The following is an 18,268-nucleotide window of genomic DNA, read 5'->3' as shown; positions in this document are numbered from 1 at the left end:
CCCGCCCTTCCGCCCTTCGACCCTTCCCCCCACGTTGTATGGTATCAAAAAGAGAACAACAACAATCTAATATTATATTATGTGTTTGTTGTTGTAAGGTGTTTTTTGTTTTTTTTTTTTTTTTTCTGGATAATGCGGGGGGGGGGGGGGGGGGGGGGGGGGGGGGGGGGGGGGGAGGAAGAGCGGTCCGGCTACATCATAGATAGTGGACAACAGTAGTAGTAAAATACAGCTCTCTGCCCCCCATAAGAATGAATGAAACAAGGCTCACAGCGTATCCTGCCTCAGGCTCACCTTGCATTGCCTGAATCCACTAGTGACGACGTTTCAACGGTCGATCGCCCGCCGCCTTTCAATCATTATTGCAGCTAGCTAGCTATTTTCTCTGCGTTAGGGGGTCATCTTGCCCTGGGGAGTTCTTCCTTGACCAGGATAATCTTATCCTTATCATTCTCCGACTGAGTGATTGAGTATACTGAGTATAATGATCTCTGGACAGTCTAGATGTAATGTTTGCTGCCCGTCTTCTACCAAAAGTCCAAAACCCAATCCCACCCGACGTAAATAAACAGAGCAGAGTTTAGATAGTCGGTCAGGTAAGCCATTCAACCATGGAACCCAATAGTCAACCGAGACCGAAAGAGAAAAGAAGTGGTCGGATTTCAGCCCAACTCATACCGCGTTTTGTTGTTGATGATGGCCATAGGAGTCCAAGTGTGCAACCAGTCCGAATCTAAAATGGCTGGCCCAACCAATAGGCAGATATATGCAAGTCAACCAGCAGTTGAAACGTGTAGAACATAGCAAGTACGTATGAAGAAAAATGAAAATGTGCAAAAACTCAAGACGACAAGACAAGTAAGGGGTATCTAAATGATGGACAGCAAACAGAGAACTCAATACGTGGTACCACTCATTCCGTACCAGCCCCTTCCCTTGCCCCTCCCTTTCAACCCAGGAACACTGCGCCGGTATATGTATGCCTGTATCTGTAATGTTATGAACTTATGCAAGATCGCCTGCTCCCTGACTGTCCGTAGCCAGGGTACATGCAGCGACTGGTGCCGTCTGTGGCTCGCGCCAGTCTCGCATCAATTCTTCCCGGACTGCCTGGCACCATGACAAAAGAGCCGTGTCGAATTGCCTCCAGGCCTCATCGCTGGTGCCGTTGACGACGCCCATCACGTCCATTTCCAGCTTCGTCTCCCATCGGATTTCTGCCGCCTTGAGCCAGAAGCGAAGATTTTCCGCACATCGATACGGCTTGGCAACGTCCTGATGGTACGACTTGATCTCGCCGAATGGTCGCTTCGATTTCTTGACCGCCTGGTTGTGGATGCGGACGAGGTCTCGGCCGTCCCGCAGTCGTTCAAGGATTGGTGTCGGCAATGTACCGTCGTCGGTGGACGTCCACGTTGGCAAGGGCGGATCGGATTCTATCAAGCTGCGCAGGAATGATTCCTCGCGCTCTCGTTCTCTTCCGCTCCAGTCGCCATTCGCCCAGTCCCACCCTTCGCGCTCTTTCGCTTCCAAAGCCTCCAGGTTCTCCTCTTTGGCAAGCATCTGGCGTACATTTGATATCCAATCCATCATCGACGATTGCTCGTCCTCGCGAAGGCCCCCCGCAAAATTGCGAGCGGCCCATCGCTTCAGCAGCTCAAGAACATGAAACAATTCCTGCCGGATTTCCCGCTCGGGCTTGATCGAAGCCAACCGCTCGGGGCGCTCATGCGCCGTATAGTAAACCTTGGCCGCTCGGATGGCAAGAGTAACCGCATCCAGAATGCGCATGCCTTGAATCTCATGCCATCCTGGCGGACCATTGGCCGTGCCTGGCCGGGAAACCACCACCCCTCCCGTTGAATTTGGAATATCTTCTCGAGAAACACTGATCCGGGGCGGCACCATCTCCGGCGGGGGCTCCTTCTGCGACCCAAGGTCCTTGATGTTCTTCTCAGCCTTGTCGACCGCATCCAGCAAATCCGTCCGTAGCGCCAGCACATCCGGCGGTGGCGGAATATGATGCGTCTTAACGCTGTACGTGCTCACAGTCGGCGGGAGCATCATCTCGTCTTCCAAATCCTCCTCACCGATATCCGAAACCTCTTCCTCTGTCGGGCTCTCCGTCAAATCATCGATGAACCGAGCATTAGGCGTCAACAGTAGCCGAGGCTCCTCCTCCGGCCTTTTCTTCTTCTTCCACTCGCGTGCATGGCCACCCTTGCCCTCCAGCAGACCTGTTCTCGCGAAATAGTACTGCAGGTGGGCAATGCTCCCCAGACTCATCACACTCTCGCGATTCTTCGCTGACTCAGCGAATTCGGCTCCTTGTGGTCGGATGTACCCGTGTCGTTTCGAAGAGACGGAAATTGATGATCTGGCATCGGCGGATGTGGCCGACGAGGTTGAGAGGGACGAAATGGTGGAGAAGGTACGGTCAGGGGATGGACACGAGGAGATCGCAGGCGTTGCTGGGATGGAAGGGGACGGCGATGAGGCCCTCACGGGAGAGAGGACAGATTCTGAATCAATAGTCTCGTCCATATTTCTTGAGTATTGAACTCGACGGCCGGTTTCTTCTCTCGGGTTGAAAGTATCGATATGGAAACAGATCGGACTCAGTTCGATCGGGCGATATCTCACACGACGTGGAGAGGACAGGTTGTTATCAAGCCGGTAATGGTCCCGTATTTTTCTGGAGCCCAGACGTTAATATCGGCCGTTGGCCAGATTATTATTGCTTGGTCAGTGTGTGCCGGTGGTGGTGACGGATCGACAAGAGACTCAATAAATTGTTCGAGGTCCAAAAGGGGCTTTTTTCCACTAAAGGGGCGAGCGGGTCGATAGTCCGAGGGCCAACACGTCTATGATCATGACGATTCGAAGTATTTATAGCAACTCCAAATTTCATGTCTTTGATTACTCGTACACTACTCATAGTCAGGAACTGTTATTGTCTCTCTGTTTTCTCGATGGTTTCTGTCCGTTATCTTGTGTCTCATGTTCGATCGCTGTTGGTCTTATCCTCTCAGGCACACCCGCCGACCCAATTCCCTTTGTTGGTACTTTGCCAGAACAGGTCTAGTGTTGCCCCGTGCCTTGTGCCCCGCATTCGACAGCTTTCCGTTCGTTCCAGAGTTCGGCGCAGATCGTAATCGTAAGGCACATGCTTTCTAGTTACTACGTACTACTATGTATCTTGATTCTACCATGATTGAGGAGAAGATTGCCACAGAAATATGATATTCATACATTGTTTTGAGAGAGGAGAAGCGCTGGAATGCAGCCTAGGTATCACTGAACTCCATGCTCCTTGAAACCGAAAAAAAAAAAAAAAAAAAAAAAAAAACTGATCAGACCAACAATGAATAACCCCCCTAAGACTCCGAGGTAACAAGATGAAGCATGAAATGAAAAGACAGGCCATCTATCACATGCAGGCTTCAAATGCTGGAACAAGAGACAAAAGAAAAATTCCTAGGGAAGAAATCAAATAACCTCTTCTCTCTCCCATCCGGTCGGCTTCAAATTCTCAATCCCCTTTGTCGGATGAGGCTTGGAGGGGTCCTTGTACTTGGCTGCGTAAGGGTTCGGATCCGCATTCGGTTGAAGGTTTCCTAGGGTATGGTTGACCTCGCGGTGCTTGGCTTCGTCGGCCCGCACGTACAACAACAAGTCCTTCATTGTGCGCTGGCCCTCAGGCATGTTCCAGTAATGGATGGCGATATCGGGTGCAGCCAGCTTCTCCCAATCGGGCAGCTTTCCCGTCTCAAGTTCCTTGATGGCCCGAGTGTAGGTGATGACGGCTTCTTCTTCAAGGTAACCGACGAACCGGTGGCAGGTGCGTGGGGAGATCAGATATGAAAGGAAGAACCCATTGAAGAAGACACCCTGGGCTCCAAGGACCATGAGACGCATGAACCATCCTGGCTCAGCAAGCTTGAGGAAGGTAAGCAAATGCATACGCTCATTGTATGCCTCTTCAAGAAGAGTTTCGATCCTGGTGATTGTTAGCAACAACTACAATTGCCGAAAGTTGATCACTAGATTGGGACTCACCATCCATTGTCCCTCTTCATTCGTCTCAAGCTCCGCAGGTGTCTCAGCATGCCTCCAACCATGCCTGGCACGCCAGCCACGCTCTCGAGGAAAATGAATCGAGTAAGCCACTTCTGCTCGGTCATTTGGAATTTGGCGTTGTGTTCCTGGCCTGGCTTGGGATGTCGATACCCGGTCACCAAGTCCATACCCCATCTGAGCACTCGGACTGTCCCGAGCGCCACCCAGTCGGACCAGTTCTTGGCTTCTCGGTGGGCTATCTGGACATCGCGCATCTGGCTTTCGGAGTAACTGCTAACTGTTAGCACGGGAGCGCGTCGAAAGTGTTGATATCAATCAAAGAGCACATACATAGGATGAATCCAGGCCGTCTCAACCTCCTTAATGTGAGGAGCCTTCGGCGGAGGGAAGTAGTCTTTGATTTGTGACTGTGGCGTTGATGAAATGGACCGCTTTGTGATCGACTGGAAGTGGTTCTTGCTTGCTAGCAGGGGGCGACTGCATCGCGATGCCGCCACTGCACTTGTGTAGGTCCGAATAGTAAACTGGAGGTATGGTTTGGGAAGTATAGTAGCCCGTAAGGGCATGGTTGCTGTTATCGAGTTCATGAGGAAAAGGTAGTTATCAGTTCTCAGACGGTAAGGCAAGGATGTCTGAACTCCGAAGAGAATAGATATGATGACTTCTTGGCTGAATCAAGAGTATTGTTTGAGGGTTTGGATATCTGAATAACGACTACAGCTTATGGTCCTCTACTGTCACGGCCTTTTATACCCAACGGTCCAAATGTGTCCAAATCCATATGCATGGCAAAACCCGGAAGCCACGCGGAACCAAACAAAGACAGTGGGCACTCCTCTGGGATGAACCAAGAAATTCTCTCACCGTAGAAGATCCTTATAGTTCCAGTCATCATTGCGCACATTATCTCTTAACTGATAGGCCGCACCAAGATTAGCAAGGCTTAGGTAGAGAGCACATTTCATATCGCCATCGGTATGGATTGTGGAATCTGATAGAGTTCGGGCTTAGCTTCAAAGATTTCTACTGGGGGACCTGAGGAACCAGCGGGCGGGTTCCAGTATTGATAGAAGCTAGAATGAACGTCGAAGTTACATAGAAGCCACCCATTGATACCAAACATGACACCACGATCAGGACTGAAAATTGGACTCTGAACAATATCAAAGATTCACTTCATCAGCAGCAGACCCTAGACGAAGTAGAAGCAAGTTGTACATGCTTCCCATTATCCCTATGGCAGAAGAACTTGTGAAGCTGATGACGGCATTATCTCGGTTCTGTCATCTGAATACGATATCGTATCGTCCTAAAATACAGGATCAAGCCATGTGACTTCGGAGAAAGCCGGGATCGTCAGACGGCGAATGACTCAGCCCGCCCATCTTTCAGATACAGTGAGCTACTGCCGAAGAAAAATCGGGACGCAAGTTGAACATGAACGCGGCGCTCGGTGTTCGGGGCCTGCTTTGTTGCTGCTAAAAATTCTCGGTGACCCATTGCGTCAGTCAAGGCCCTCCATATCGCAGCGGCAGGGGTCAAGGTGCCGTCAAGATGGAGGATCCCATTGGCCGAAGTATTCCCGCGTCGCCGACCTACAAGAGCATGACTAGATCGCCCATTACGTCCACTTATAACGTTCTCACAGTCATTGCTCAGTGAATTTTTAGATACACTGAGGGCTGATTCAGGCAGCTCATTGAAGAATTTCATTCGGTTGGAAGACGCAGACTGGGAACTCCGGTCAGAAAGTCATATTGAGTTCAATCATTTAGCAGCTTCAAAGACTGATTCGGAAGTTCGTCTGACAGCGAAGTGATCTTCCCCCTCTTCTAGACTGAGATCCCTTTGTTCGACCTTGACTACGTGTGCGAGACGTGGTCCCTTGTCGATGTCTTTGAAGAACTTCTGGAGTGTCTCGTCGTCACCTTGGACTTCTCCCTCAACCTGTTGCCATGACCTTAGCCTCCTGTTGATGTATAGGTATCTAAGGGGTTGAACGAACTCTTCCACAAGTAGTGTTCTTCACCCAACCTTTCAACCCGTACTCAACTGCACGCTTCTGAGTAAAGTCACTGGAGGTCAGAAGATAGGGGTTAGAAATGTGTCTATGCTGAAGGTCTTTGTAGGCAGATCCATCATCCTACCGGAATCCGACACCTGGAAAACGTTGATTGAGTTAGTAACCATTCGACGTACTCAATGGCGAAGCGCGAACCACGCTGGTAAGACATCAAGGAGCAGCAGTGAAGTACTTACCTTGCACAGAGCCGTGGACTTTGAATGCAGTCTGATACATGTCAGTCACGTGCTATGAATTCAGATGACGTCTTAAGATAGAAAGAAGACGAAACGCGACTGGGAATTCTAGATGGGATCGGGGTAGAAGTACTCGCCGCGATGCCATGTTGACAAAGTCTTTGATTCTTGTTCTGTGATTCAAGGTCGTGCAATCGTGATCCTTTTGGTGTGTTTTGTTTTGATCATAGCCGTGGTGAGTTGCTTCGTTCATTCTGGCCATCAAGTGGGGCTCCAGCTACGTACTGTGATGCCTCAGGCTGCGAAGCGTCAAAGTAGGCGGGCGCCTTCCAAATTTAGCACTCTTTTCCATTTTAGGCTAGCTCAAACACTAGTGCCTTTTTGGGGTCAGGCACTGATACTGACCAATATTAAGCCAAGGTACTCGAAGAGTACCTACTCACTAAGGTACTCATAAGGAATTGGATCTTCAAGATCGCAGATAGGAAAGCTCTGGAGCTGGAGGTTTGGCTTGATTGCAGTGGTGATGTTTAAGAACCAAGCTTTGAGAGGAGTATCGCAGTTCAGACCGTAGGTCGTTATGTAGTAGATGCCCCAACTCAAGCTCGTGATTCTTGACTGTTGTACCCCGTACCTAGGTAGGTAATCTGTGGCTGACTCCGCCCCTGAGCTCGTTTTCCTCCCAAACGCTCTCCGCAATCCATCTTCCTCTTCTCTCGGCACCTTTGTCAATGGGTCCGGGCATGCGATGCTTGTGTTAAAATGACTTCAATTTTTTTCTGGTTTCGGAGACTCTACTCTCTTGATACCCTCGACACTCGTTTCACCGCATCTGCGACGACATCGCTAAAGGCCGCTGCTGACACGCGACCCCCGTCTGCGAAAGATGCTCGCGCAAATGCCATCGCCAATGGCGCTGCGCCTCCAAACTGGCGAACGCCTGAATTTCTTGTTTACTACTTTGTCTTCTTAACCGTGGTGCCCATGATGTTCAAGACTGTCATTGATGCTTCGAAAGGTACGGCGTGTGGTTGCGAGTGTGCGGGGAGATTGGAGACCCATGCTGATCAAATGCTTTAGAGAGTCATCCCACTTATTCTACTTACGAACATTTGCTATCGCCAGGCTGGATACCTGGCCGTAAGGTGGTGAGTATTGGCTGCATACCGCTGTTCTCCATGATGCTGATGGCCACATTGAATAGGACAACTCCGATGCCCAATTCTCAAACTTCCGTGATAACATTCCCTACCTTCTCATCCTTCTCGTCGCACATCCATTGCTTCGTCGCGTCTATGAGCGCTATCTACTGCGGTCCCATGCCACCTCTGTCTCTCGAAATACCGATGCGGTGGCTGCTGGAGACGCTCGACTGGATCGACGGGTGCGATTCGATTATTACTTTGCTCTCGCGTTCATAACTGCCCTCCATGGTGTCTCGGCTATCAAGGTTCTCGTGGTCCTGTACTTGAACTACAAGATTGCCAAGTCTTTCCCTAGGAAATATATCCCCGCGGCCACCTGGATATTCAACATCTCCACTTTATTCGCCAACGAGCTTTGTGGCGGGTACCCGCTTGAGCGCATGGCCACTTTCTTCACAGTGGGTGGGGCAGAAGAAGCTCACTTGGTGCAATGGGCTAGATACATCGATGGCTTTGGAGGCTTAATGCCCCGATGGGAAATACTCTTCAACTTGACGGTCCTGCGGTTGATCAGTTTCAATATGGATTATTACTGGAGCCTGGATTATCCAGCGGCGAGCGCAATTGAAGTATGCTCTGAGATCACTGACACTTGCGAGTGATAACTGACAGCCATAAGAAGAAACAGCTCGATCCAGCAGCGCTGTCGGAGCGTGATCGTGTCAACATCCCGCCAGAACCGACTGCGTTCAATACTCGAAATTACGTCGCCTATGCCCTTTACTCGCCTTTGTACTTGACCGGTCCAATCCTGACCTTCAACGACTATATCGCTCAGCAAAGATACGCGCCACCATCCCTTACAAAAACCCGCACTCTTCTATACGGCATCCGATTCTTCTTGACGTTGCTCAGCATGGAATTGATCCTTCATTATATATACGCCTTGGCTATTTCCCAGGCGTCGCCTGATTGGTCCCTGTATTCAGCCGGACAACTTAGCATGCTCGCCTTCTTCAATCTACATATCATTTGGCTCAAACTTCTCATTCCCTGGCGCTTCTTCCGCCTCTGGGCCATGGTCGATGGTATCGATCCCCCTGAGAATATGGTCCGCTGTGTGTCGAACAATTACTCCGCTTTTGCCTTCTGGCGCGGCTGGCACCGATCCTTTAACCGCTGGATCGTCCGCTATCTCTACGTACCTCTGGGTGGAGGAGCACGCTCAGGAGGCGCGAACAAATCCTCGTCAGGCCTCCTCTCCAAAGCACGTCAGATCTTCAATTTCCTTGTGGTATTCACGTTCGTCGCTCTGTGGCACGACATTAACCTTCGTCTTCTCATGTGGGGCTGGCTCATCACCCTCTTTGTCCTGCCCGAGGTCATTGCTACTTTGCTGTTTCCCGCTCACAAATGGCGTTCGCGCCCAACCACATACCGTGTTCTCTGCGGTGTCGGTGCTGTTGGAAATATCCTTATGATGATGGTTGCCAATCTTGTTGGATTTGCCTTGGGACTGGACGGGCTCAAGGGTCTCTTATCGGAGATTCTTGGATCTTACTCGGGCATTGGCTTCCTTGTTGCTGCCTGTGCAGCACTGTTTGTGGGTGTGCAGGTCATGTTCGAGATTCGAGAAGAGGAGTTACGGGCTGGTATTAAGATGAAGTGTTGATTCTTGGATATCAGAGTTCTCTGAATTGATGTTATTTATGTACATAGACATTGATCATTAAAAACTGTCTATGTGAGACGTTGAGAGCCGTGATATTCCACTCGTAGCGGGTATGATGGACTACTGAAAGCTCCTGGCTTTGCGAGTCACATCGACTATGGCTGCAGCATGCAGACGAACCTTCCACCAGCTGCGATGGTGGCCTGTCTGAATCATTTGAATCATCTAGAATTGAATTTGCCATGAGGCATTGGCATCGATCGTGAAAGGAGACGCCTCAAACGATTTATACCATCGAGGGACGGTAAGGAGTCTAAGCATTAGTGATAGACTGTGTGAGTGCAGGGATGGATGAATGACGCCTGTCATCCCCTACAGCGTTAAATCGCGTCTTGTGAGACCGTTGCGACTTTCGCAACAGGTCTTGCAACTCGGCCCCTTGACCGCTATGAAGCTGGCATTCTCAACAATGTTGACATCGGTATGTTTTTTGTCAACGCTTACCGGCCGAACCGGTATGCACCAGACACCTCAGAAGAAGGCTCCGCATCGCGAGTCTTCATGAACCTTGTAACAAGCCAGTCCGCAAGTCCGAACATGACAATTCTTGCACCGAATCTTGCCCCAATACCCGCACATACAGCAGAAGTGCCGTGGTGTCTTGGCGGTTAGGGGTGGACCAGCACGGGCCGCGTTGTATGTGAGTGGCGGTTCGGCCAGGAGTGCCTGCATGATGCGCTCCGAGGGTGCGGACGGGATGTACGACTTTAGAAGGGGATCGTTATCGTGCTCTGATTTGATCAGTCGATTCAGGTTCTCGGTTTCCGGCTCGGGCTGCTTGTTGTCTTCGTCTGTGCCGGAGGGCGTCGCGTGGGTGCTGGTCTCTGCGGGGGTCGTTGAGGCCCTTGACGGTGGGACAGTGGATTGCTTCCTTTTCGATGAGTCTGACTTGGGAGTGGCAGCGGGAGTTAGACTTCGTCGTGATGGCTTCGTTATCTTGCTGATGGAGGGGCGTTGTATAGTTGACTGCGCGGCTTGGGCCAGGGCGGCCTCCTCGTCATCGAGGTAGTTTCGGAAGGTTTTTTGCGATTGCAGGATACGGCGCACGTTTGAAGTTGTCTTTCCTCGTGTTCCTAGCAGTAGTAGGTGCAAGTCAGCCATGGCGGGTTTGCTTTAGAATCTCAGCGCAATGCTTGCAATACCTCTACCAGCCGTATCCTTCTGTTTCACCGGAATCGGAATATGCACGTCTCGATGGTTCTCCCGGTCAAGCTCAGCTAAGTGGCGAATGATTGCATTGTTCTGGCGCGAAGACAAGTCGGTACGACCACTATCGCGGATGCCTCGTTTCCTGCCGATGGTAGGTGTGATAGCTGCTTGGGCTGGGTCGAAGCCGCGGTCGGGGACGTAAGTCCATCCGGGCGTGACATGGGTGGATGTGCTGGGGAGGACTTCAATGCGGTACATGATGGAAATGATAGAAGTGCCTGATATGGCCTAACATGCTTCCATCGCGATGGTTGTCTGACAGCGTGAAGCTCTTAATATTGCCCAAAAGATACCGCGCCACGGATAAGTGTTTGTAGTGTTTGCATCCTCTACAAGAGGACTCAGGTAGAAGAACTGGGTCACGTGCTTGAGGTGCATCTCTATGTGTAGTATTGGTTGATCACTGAACTCGGTCCTTCGATCAGAGTACCATTGGAGTATATATCATTAGAGAATTAGTGGTCTCAAATGACTCCAGATATGTCATTCTTGTGGAGACTGTACAAACAGAACCTAAAGCGTGGTACACTTGCTCAAGCTGGTAAAGATCCAACAGAAGATGTAATACTCGGAAGTGAGAAGCAAACAGTGATAAGATTAAAGATAATCAGACAATTTTCCCTCATTTTTTCTTTTGCAACTGGTCTATCTTTGTCTCCAGTTCCGTCACGTAAGTTTGCAGTCTTGTTGTGGCTGCTTGTAGAGCCTGGTGGAATTCGATCAGTATGATTCAAAGTACGGATGATTAGGGAAGTGAGACGAGAAATCAATCGAGGTGTCCAGTCCATTGCGTCCAGCTGTGCACAGAATCATAATCTCAGGATGCTTTGATATAGCATCATAGCAGCACGAGACGGACAGGGAAGACGAGGTAGGGACAGAATCCTCAAGAATCCTGCTTGTAGACGAAAGCGATCAGAGACATACATGGATATCTTCATTCAGCATTTGATTTGCCACTCTGTACTCTCCCAGAATGTAATAGTAGACCGAAGCACCGGCAACAGCAGTTCCAGCGAGGAACCCAAACAACCTAGAACAGGCGTCAGGAGAACATCCCATATATCCGGTAAAACAATCAAACACAGAAATTTGAAGCTCTTACCCGCCACGGAATGCACCCAGAGGCTTCCTCGCAGGCAATGCTGTACCTGCGTTCCTGAGGCTCCGGGATGTCGAGAAGCCGCAGACAGATCCGAATGCGGACCTGGGCGCCCCAGAGCGCAACAGAGAAATCGCGTTTTTATGTGCAATCATGTTTGGTCATAAGTCTGGAGAGCTATGCTTCCAATTAGTGAGAAACATGCTTTAGAACTCGAGACTAGAGAAGGAAAGTTTCATCTTCTCACATTTAATCAGGAGATGAAGTTGGGCGTTGACTGTCACGAGCGCGTGACGTTGGTGTTGCCTGTTTTGGCGCTGCGAAATGCGGTTGGATCCGGCGACTCCTGTCTGCACTGTTTTCGGTTTCCAACTGCTGCAGGCGCAAAGACATCATCGCTGAGCGTATAGAGCAAGTTATTATTATTTGAGCTCAGTGCTTGTGAGTTTATTTATCGCATATTCTCAGCGCTGAGCAACTGCCTAGATTCATCCTATAAAATATGCAACAGCTTCCAAGCGCTAACTAATGCTAGGGATGGAACCTGCGACACCATACGTCGCGTTCTATCTGTCAAAAGGGCAACAGGTCATTACATCAAAGCTGTTTAGTATTATAGAGACAGATATCAACTAATTGATACAAGAACAACAAAACAGGCACATCAATTGGCCATGGCGCTCTCATTGAACAAATCCGCCAATAAGTCGTCCTGGCAACTCTTCAAGTCAGGGTTGCCCAAACCATAAGTGCTTTCGAAAGCATGAATACTAAGTCGGTCGAGAAATGGTCGAAGTACACGATCAATAAGCTCGTCCTTTGCCGTCTCACGGATCCAGTCCAATGTCAGCTCAGGCCGCTTCATTCCATCGCTAGACTCGGTAGCTTCACGCGGTGAACCTGGTGGCGCGGACCCACGTACACCCAGGGTCTGCGAGATCTCGTCTGCAAGCGCCATTGATTCTAGATGCCCAGGGGGGTAAACAGCATCAATCGTATCGGTGACATAAAGCCACTCGAGAAGCTGAAAATCATCAGGCGCCAGAACAAGTAGTGTATCCAGAAGCTTACACGCTTGCAACAACGAGTATGCATTGTAAACTTCTTGTTGCGCTCCTAGCGGTATGGCAGAGATAGCTTCCTGAAGCTCTGTATTGATTAATGGCCAGAATGGCGCAAGAGTGGTAGTTGAAGTCTTCAGCGCAAGCGCGCGAAGTACCATGAATATCTCTGCTCTTGTGGTGGAGGACGGAGACGACGAGCTCGTTGCTGCAAGGAGATCTTCCAGCTTCTGAAGCAGCTCTGGTAGTTCTCCAATGAAGTAATCCTCATTTGCAGATAAAATCAGCAGTGTTATCCTCCGCAGATTCAACTGAGCCTTCCGGTCAGCTTCCAAGCGAGCAGCAGATGCACCAACACCGAACATGAGCCCTGCTGTGCTCGGCGCTGGAAGACGAGACATCAACTCTGATAGGCGGTCTTTGTCGGCGATCACCCATTGCCTGAGGAGCTTCATCCAACCGCTTTTCACAAGATCAACCTGGGAGCCAAAAAATCGTGGATCGTTGAAGGCATCGGTTATGTCTTTCTTCCAGATTTTTGCAGCAGCTGGAACCTTCACAATGTGTTGCAGGAGAGACATCACACTGCCGTTTATATTGTTAGGGAATAGCCGCGAACGCAGAAGAGGCCCGATCACATGAGAGGAAATGCCTGACACAGCGGAGACGATGCGATCAGAATCGCCTAATAGCGCGGTAAAAGATGGCATCGAGAGTGCAAGAATACTGAGCATATCGTCAGGGCCAGCGTGCGGTACAGCCGAGTTGTCATAATCCAGGGATGGCCTCCCCAGCATACTCGAATCATGAGATAGTCCCAAAGGCTTGCTTGTGAAGATTGCGGTGAGCAAACGAAGCAATACATCCTGCATGAAGTTAATACTGCACTGCATGGTTAATGCTGCGGGCAAGACATACCCCTAGTTCCTTCCTCATCCTTCGATCCTCGCCAAAGGTCGTATTCTCCATTTTGGCTCCAAGAATGGCAGCAAATTCCACTAGCCGGGGGAGAATCTGTCTGTGGGGGAAAGGGTTGCTCAAGACGTCACGTAAAAATGTTGTACAATCTGCCCAGATTTCGTCAAGTACATCATCATCCAGAGACCTGGCATAAGTAACCAGAAACCCTGCCAGTTCCGATTCAGTGAGGCTTGATGTCAAGGCAGATTTACGGTTGGGATCAAGGGCAGCAGGATTCGTTCGTGTATAAATGGCATTGAAGATTGCTGGAATGGTGATCTTTGGGCGAGATCCGTCCAAAGTGTGAAGCAAACTGAAAATCAGAGGTGATGTGTCAGGGTCTGCTCTTGACCACATCTCTACCATCGTCTCTAGACATTCAAGAGCCTCCGCAGTGAAAAGATGCTCAAGAATCCGACGAGACCTGTTTCTCATCCGCAAAGAGGTGTATTGGAAGGATGCGAGAGACTCGGCATCTTGGGGTGGGCCATTTCGCTCCATGGCGCCCCAAGACCATATGGAAAAGCACAGTCGAACGGCATCTTGGAAGCACAACAATACAGTCAATCTGTTGTTCGCTGCGGTCGAGCGCCCCTGGTTGGAATCTGTCGCAAATACTCCCGACACCATGTTGCCAAAGAACCCATGGGCGTGGTCAGGGCTTTTGACAGCTGGTACGTTCGCTTCCTCAACGAGAAGCCGTTCGTGAGCTGCCGCTATGCACGTCTCAAGTCCGGTAAGTAGGGTAATGGTGGCATGTTCAGAGCGATCTTCTGGCCAACCGTTTGTCTGTCTAAAAGAGAGCTGAAGATTCGTATATGATAATTGAATCTCCTTACAGAAGCATTCCACTAACATGAGCAGGATCTGGAAAAGGGATCCTGAATATAGAGGAAGCACTTCACAAAGCAGTAGAGTCCACTTCTCCACGATATCTCTCGAACTTTTAGAGCTAATGCCTTTGAGAAGGCACTCTAGGAGCTGGGAAGGAGGTTGAGGTTGGACAGGAAGCGAAGGGCTTCTATCAGCCTTATCACTCGTAAAGGAAAGAAGTGACGGACTTGTGAGGCGCTCCCGGGACTGTGCTCGCTGATGTTTTGGCCTAGGAGGGGGTGGTGGCAGGTATGCTTGCGCGAATCGGACTTTCAACGCTGAGAGCAGGGTATCTATCATAGCCCCTTGCAAATCGACGCTACCTCCCTCATCGAGGACAGAAGACAGTTGATCAACCAAGAAGGAGTCAATTCCCGACTCAGCGATCTCTTCAGCCCCGGGTCCTAGAAGAAGTTGTCTTATAACCAGCAGGGAGGTCTGTTGTAGTTTCACCTCTTCATAGTCGGCCTGTGCTGCTGCATTCCTCCCTTTCCCAATGATTACCTTTGACGATAATTGGAAAATGATAGAGTGGAGAGATTGAAACTCAGCACCATCTAAGCCCGTTGTAAGCCAAGCACTCAAAACTAGGTTCCCAGAGCTTACCTTCACAAGCAACGTCCTTCTGTTTATCCACTGGATTCAATGTTTGAGTGAGAAGAGCCATCCATCCACTATGAGACAGCGAGCACAGGATATTGTAGATTGTTCGTAAAAGGTAGTTACACTCTTTATAGTCGTCAGTGGAAATGACAGCATTGTCGCCCTCATTTTCTGGCTGAGCTTCTCGCAAGAGAAGATTCTCAAGTCGCAAGATCACGATGCGAAATACCCTAAGAGAGACATGAGGAATTGTACAAACCCCACCTTCAGGGTCTGACTCACTTTTGAATGGACGATAAATCTTGAAGCCATCGCTGGACTACTTGTGAAGCCCCATTTGGGCCCTGACTCAGAAGATCCAGAACGAGAAAGAGAGGGCGCTCAAGCATTGACGAATAGTAAGACGCTTGGGCCTTTCTCGTATCGTGTGCTTGTTTTGGAGAAAGTTCGTGGGAGCCATGGTTGCTATGATTCCAAAGAACAAAATATTTTCCAGCCTGCTCCTCAGATGACAGATGGTGGGAGCTTGGTGCTGAACCAACCATTAAAGATGTTATAGACGCCTCGACAATATGATCTGACCAAGAAACCGAGTGTAGGTGCCAGAGACAGCGGACCGCCTCTACATGAAACTTGGGGCTTGCTGGTGAGAGGAATTGCCAAAGATGTCGGACGAGGGTCGGTATCAGCTCTGCAACATCCTCGTAGCTGATATAGTACCCAGGTGCGTGTATGAAATACAGGCTGGTCACTGCGGAGACAATGGAAGAAATAGCCGAGAAAGAAGATGTCGACTGTTCCACCTGGTCCATGTTCATACGATTGCAAATAGCCAGATAGAAGCGCCTGTCACGGAACACGAATGATTTGGGAAGTCGCTTCAGCAAAGCAACCAGAAGATTCAGTATCTCTTGAATAGGTATACTACCATTGGGTTCTTCAAGGGCCGATGCGGCAAGATCGTGAGCTTTCCGTGTTATTATATCACCCAAGTGTCTGGGGGGGAAAGGAAGTGGTGGAAGATCCAGACTGCTCCTGCTTTGATCATAAAAACTATGGATTCTTTTCATAATATCGACGTCGCTGATGTCGACCAACGGATTATTATCCGCTATCGCTTTGGCCGAATCAGATTTTCTCGCGAACGCTCTTTCTGTGAGCAGCGCTGTCAATGAGTTCATAACTCTCATAAGCCCGTTGGATATTTCAAGAAGCTGGTCACGGTCGATTCCGGAATCCTTAGTAAATAATGAAAGCTCGCTCAATTTTACGAGGACAGTAAGCACCAACAGAGGTACGTGGTCAAGAAGCATGTCCTCTTCACGAACATTGAAATTGTCCAAAATGAACTGAGCGAGTTGCAAGTCGTCCAAAGCCTGCGTCTTCTTGTTACAAAAATCATCAGCTTTCCAGTCTATCAGGCCAAGAAGCTCCGAGAATATCACTCCGCTTTCGACACCATCGAAGAAGGCACTGGCGCTGCGAAAAACCTCGTCGAACTGATGCTTGGAAGCTGATTTTCTGAAGGCTTGGATGTTTCGCATAAGGGGTAGGAATACTGCAGGAACAATATGGCCGCCAACTTCCCATCTGTCCATCAAGGAAAGTGAGATTCGAAATGGCTTTGACCTTTCCGAGGGTGTTCTCGAGTCTTGCTCATTCATCCGAAGAAGACCTTTCACAAGAGGTTTCAGACCAAATTGGCTGAAATACTCTGACTGCGATAGCTTTTCGTCATCAAAAGTATACGATCCGGCTGTCCCTTCGCGTTCGAAAGATGGCTGTTCACTCGCAGCTTCAGGTCCTAAGAACCAAGCCCACAATCTCCTGTTCAGGCTCATGTCTCGTCGGGCAACAACCCCAACAGCCGCGATGATTAATCTCTGAAGGTCGTCATCTGTGATCCGCGACTGCAGTATAGGAGAGCTGAGTGGAAGGTGAGTCACGAGTAAGTCAAGAAAATTCCTCTGTACGAGGATTTGTTCATCCACCAGACCGGACGCAAAACACCTAATGAGCAAACCCGGCTCAGGCATGATAACGGAGTCCACCGCCACGCGCATATCATGTGGCATGTCTTCATATTTACTTCCATTACCCTTACTCGGTCTGCGATCCGTAATGCCTAACTTTGGCAAATATCGGTTCAGGTAAGCTAGGACACCCGAACGTCTGCTAGGGCTAGTGATGGATGCCAGGAACAGACACTGCCAGAAATATTGACCGCTTGATTCAGCATCCGCCCCAGATCTCTGCGTTTCTAGCTTTGTGGCGATGTCGCGAAATTTGTTAATAAGTCGCAGCGTGTGATCGAAGTCATCACTGGTTTCCTCTTCTAGGCCTGGTAAAAGGGCCAAGATTATAGCCTTCAAAGCTGGACGAATGGCCCATGGCTCGAGACCGCAAATATGAGCCTCTACCAAGGATAAGAACAGAGGACGAACTGTGAGCGAGGCGAAGGTGAGAGTGGGCGCGATGCCTGGCAGGTACAAGGGCAGGTCGTGTGACAAGCCTTCAGACTATTTGGCCGATTAAAGGCATTAGCAGAGATACACTCAAAATTTCCCGCGAGTCGAACCTTAATCAGATTGAATATATACGTATATACTTCAAGCGCCTTCTGGTGTACGCCCGATGGTAGGGAAGGGTTCAAGCACTGTGAGAGACGTTTGGCTACGAGCACCTTGTGGGGGACGACTGGTAAGTCTGCGGGATGCGATTGGAGAGCCTGAACCAGGTGAGCAATCAGCCTCTTATTCTAGGCGCATGGGGCCCTAAAATTACCTTCAAGAGGCGACTAAGAAATGAGATATAGTCCGCCCATTCCTGTAGCGCTGTGTCGAATAACGACAGGGCTCTTTCGACACTGGAAGCATAGCGGCGGTAATTCTTGTCTTTCTTCAAGGGCTCTGTTTGCGGAGATAAAGTGAGTTGCATAGTCCCGAATAATCACATATGCCTTCAATTGCGTATCTGAACTGGGGTTTGCGTACCCTCCTTCCCTCGTAAGCGGGAGCGCGTAAAGGAGCTGTCGGAGCTTGCGGGGGAGTTCGACCTCGGAAAAGAGCTCGGATCAAGGCTCATGATGCCAGTATCGAATATTCGGTAGGTGGAAGTGCTGTAGATCGCGCCGCTTCATATTTTGCGCATCAGGATTGGCATGATCGGATGATTTTGCGGATGGTTGCGAACAACTAAAGACACGCAGCCTGAATAGACCAGGCGGAGATATTTTGGGTCTCCG

At 49.8% G+C, this 18,268-nt stretch overlaps 5 protein-coding genes across 5 annotated transcripts; 1 reads left to right on the top strand and 4 right to left on the bottom strand.

The window, feature by feature from the left end:
- Window positions 1–1,005: 1,005 nt before the first annotated feature.
- CDV56_108573 (uncharacterized protein) lies at window positions 1,006–2,544 on the bottom strand (the record flags this gene model as incomplete). The annotated part of the gene is made up of 1 exon (XM_026762192.1): window positions 1,006–2,544. One exon carries the CDS (start codon window positions 2,542–2,544, stop codon window positions 1,006–1,008), a length of 1,539 nt encoding a protein of 512 aa, XP_026615490.1.
- A 945-nt stretch (window positions 2,545–3,489) lies between these two features.
- Window positions 3,490–4,646, bottom strand: AOX1_1 (alternative oxidase; the record flags this gene model as incomplete). The annotated part of the gene is made up of 3 exons (XM_026762133.1): window positions 3,490–4,000; window positions 4,060–4,350; window positions 4,411–4,646. 3 exons carry the CDS (start codon window positions 4,644–4,646, stop codon window positions 3,490–3,492), a joined length of 1,038 nt encoding a protein of 345 aa, XP_026615489.1.
- Window positions 4,647–7,101: 2,455 nt separating this feature from the next.
- CDV56_108399 (putative glycerol:H+ symporter (Gup1)) lies at window positions 7,102–9,156 on the top strand (the record flags this gene model as incomplete). Its single annotated transcript, XM_026762018.1, has 4 exons — window positions 7,102–7,357; window positions 7,420–7,487; window positions 7,544–8,113; window positions 8,164–9,156. The coding sequence occupies 4 exons, from the start codon at window positions 7,102–7,104 to the stop codon at window positions 9,154–9,156; spliced, it is 1,887 nt and encodes a 628-aa protein (XP_026615488.1).
- Window positions 9,157–9,656: 500 nt separating this feature from the next.
- Window positions 9,657–10,623, bottom strand: CDV56_108362 (putative HIT finger domain protein; the record flags this gene model as incomplete). The annotated part of the gene is made up of 3 exons (XM_026761981.1): window positions 9,657–9,723; window positions 9,788–10,289; window positions 10,359–10,623. 3 exons carry the CDS (start codon window positions 10,621–10,623, stop codon window positions 9,657–9,659), a joined length of 834 nt encoding a protein of 277 aa, XP_026615487.1.
- Window positions 10,624–12,191: 1,568 nt separating this feature from the next.
- On the bottom strand, window positions 12,192–18,108 carry DOP1 (cellular morphogenesis regulator DopA; the record flags this gene model as incomplete). Its single annotated transcript, XM_026761785.1, has 8 exons — window positions 12,192–13,454; window positions 13,507–14,341; window positions 14,405–14,978; window positions 15,028–15,254; window positions 15,307–17,543; window positions 17,603–17,752; window positions 17,809–17,933; window positions 18,018–18,108. The coding sequence occupies 8 exons, from the start codon at window positions 18,106–18,108 to the stop codon at window positions 12,192–12,194; spliced, it is 5,502 nt and encodes a 1,833-aa protein (XP_026615486.1).
- Window positions 18,109–18,268: the final 160 nt, after the last annotated feature.

Source organism: Aspergillus thermomutatus (genome assembly GCF_002237265.1).
Source record: "Aspergillus thermomutatus strain HMR AF 39 chromosome Unknown NODE_65, whole genome shotgun sequence".
Taxonomy (NCBI): domain Eukaryota; kingdom Fungi; phylum Ascomycota; class Eurotiomycetes; order Eurotiales; family Aspergillaceae; genus Aspergillus; species Aspergillus thermomutatus.
The sequence above is the reverse complement of the archived record's forward strand: the minus strand, read 5'-3'. Positions and strand labels throughout refer to the sequence as shown.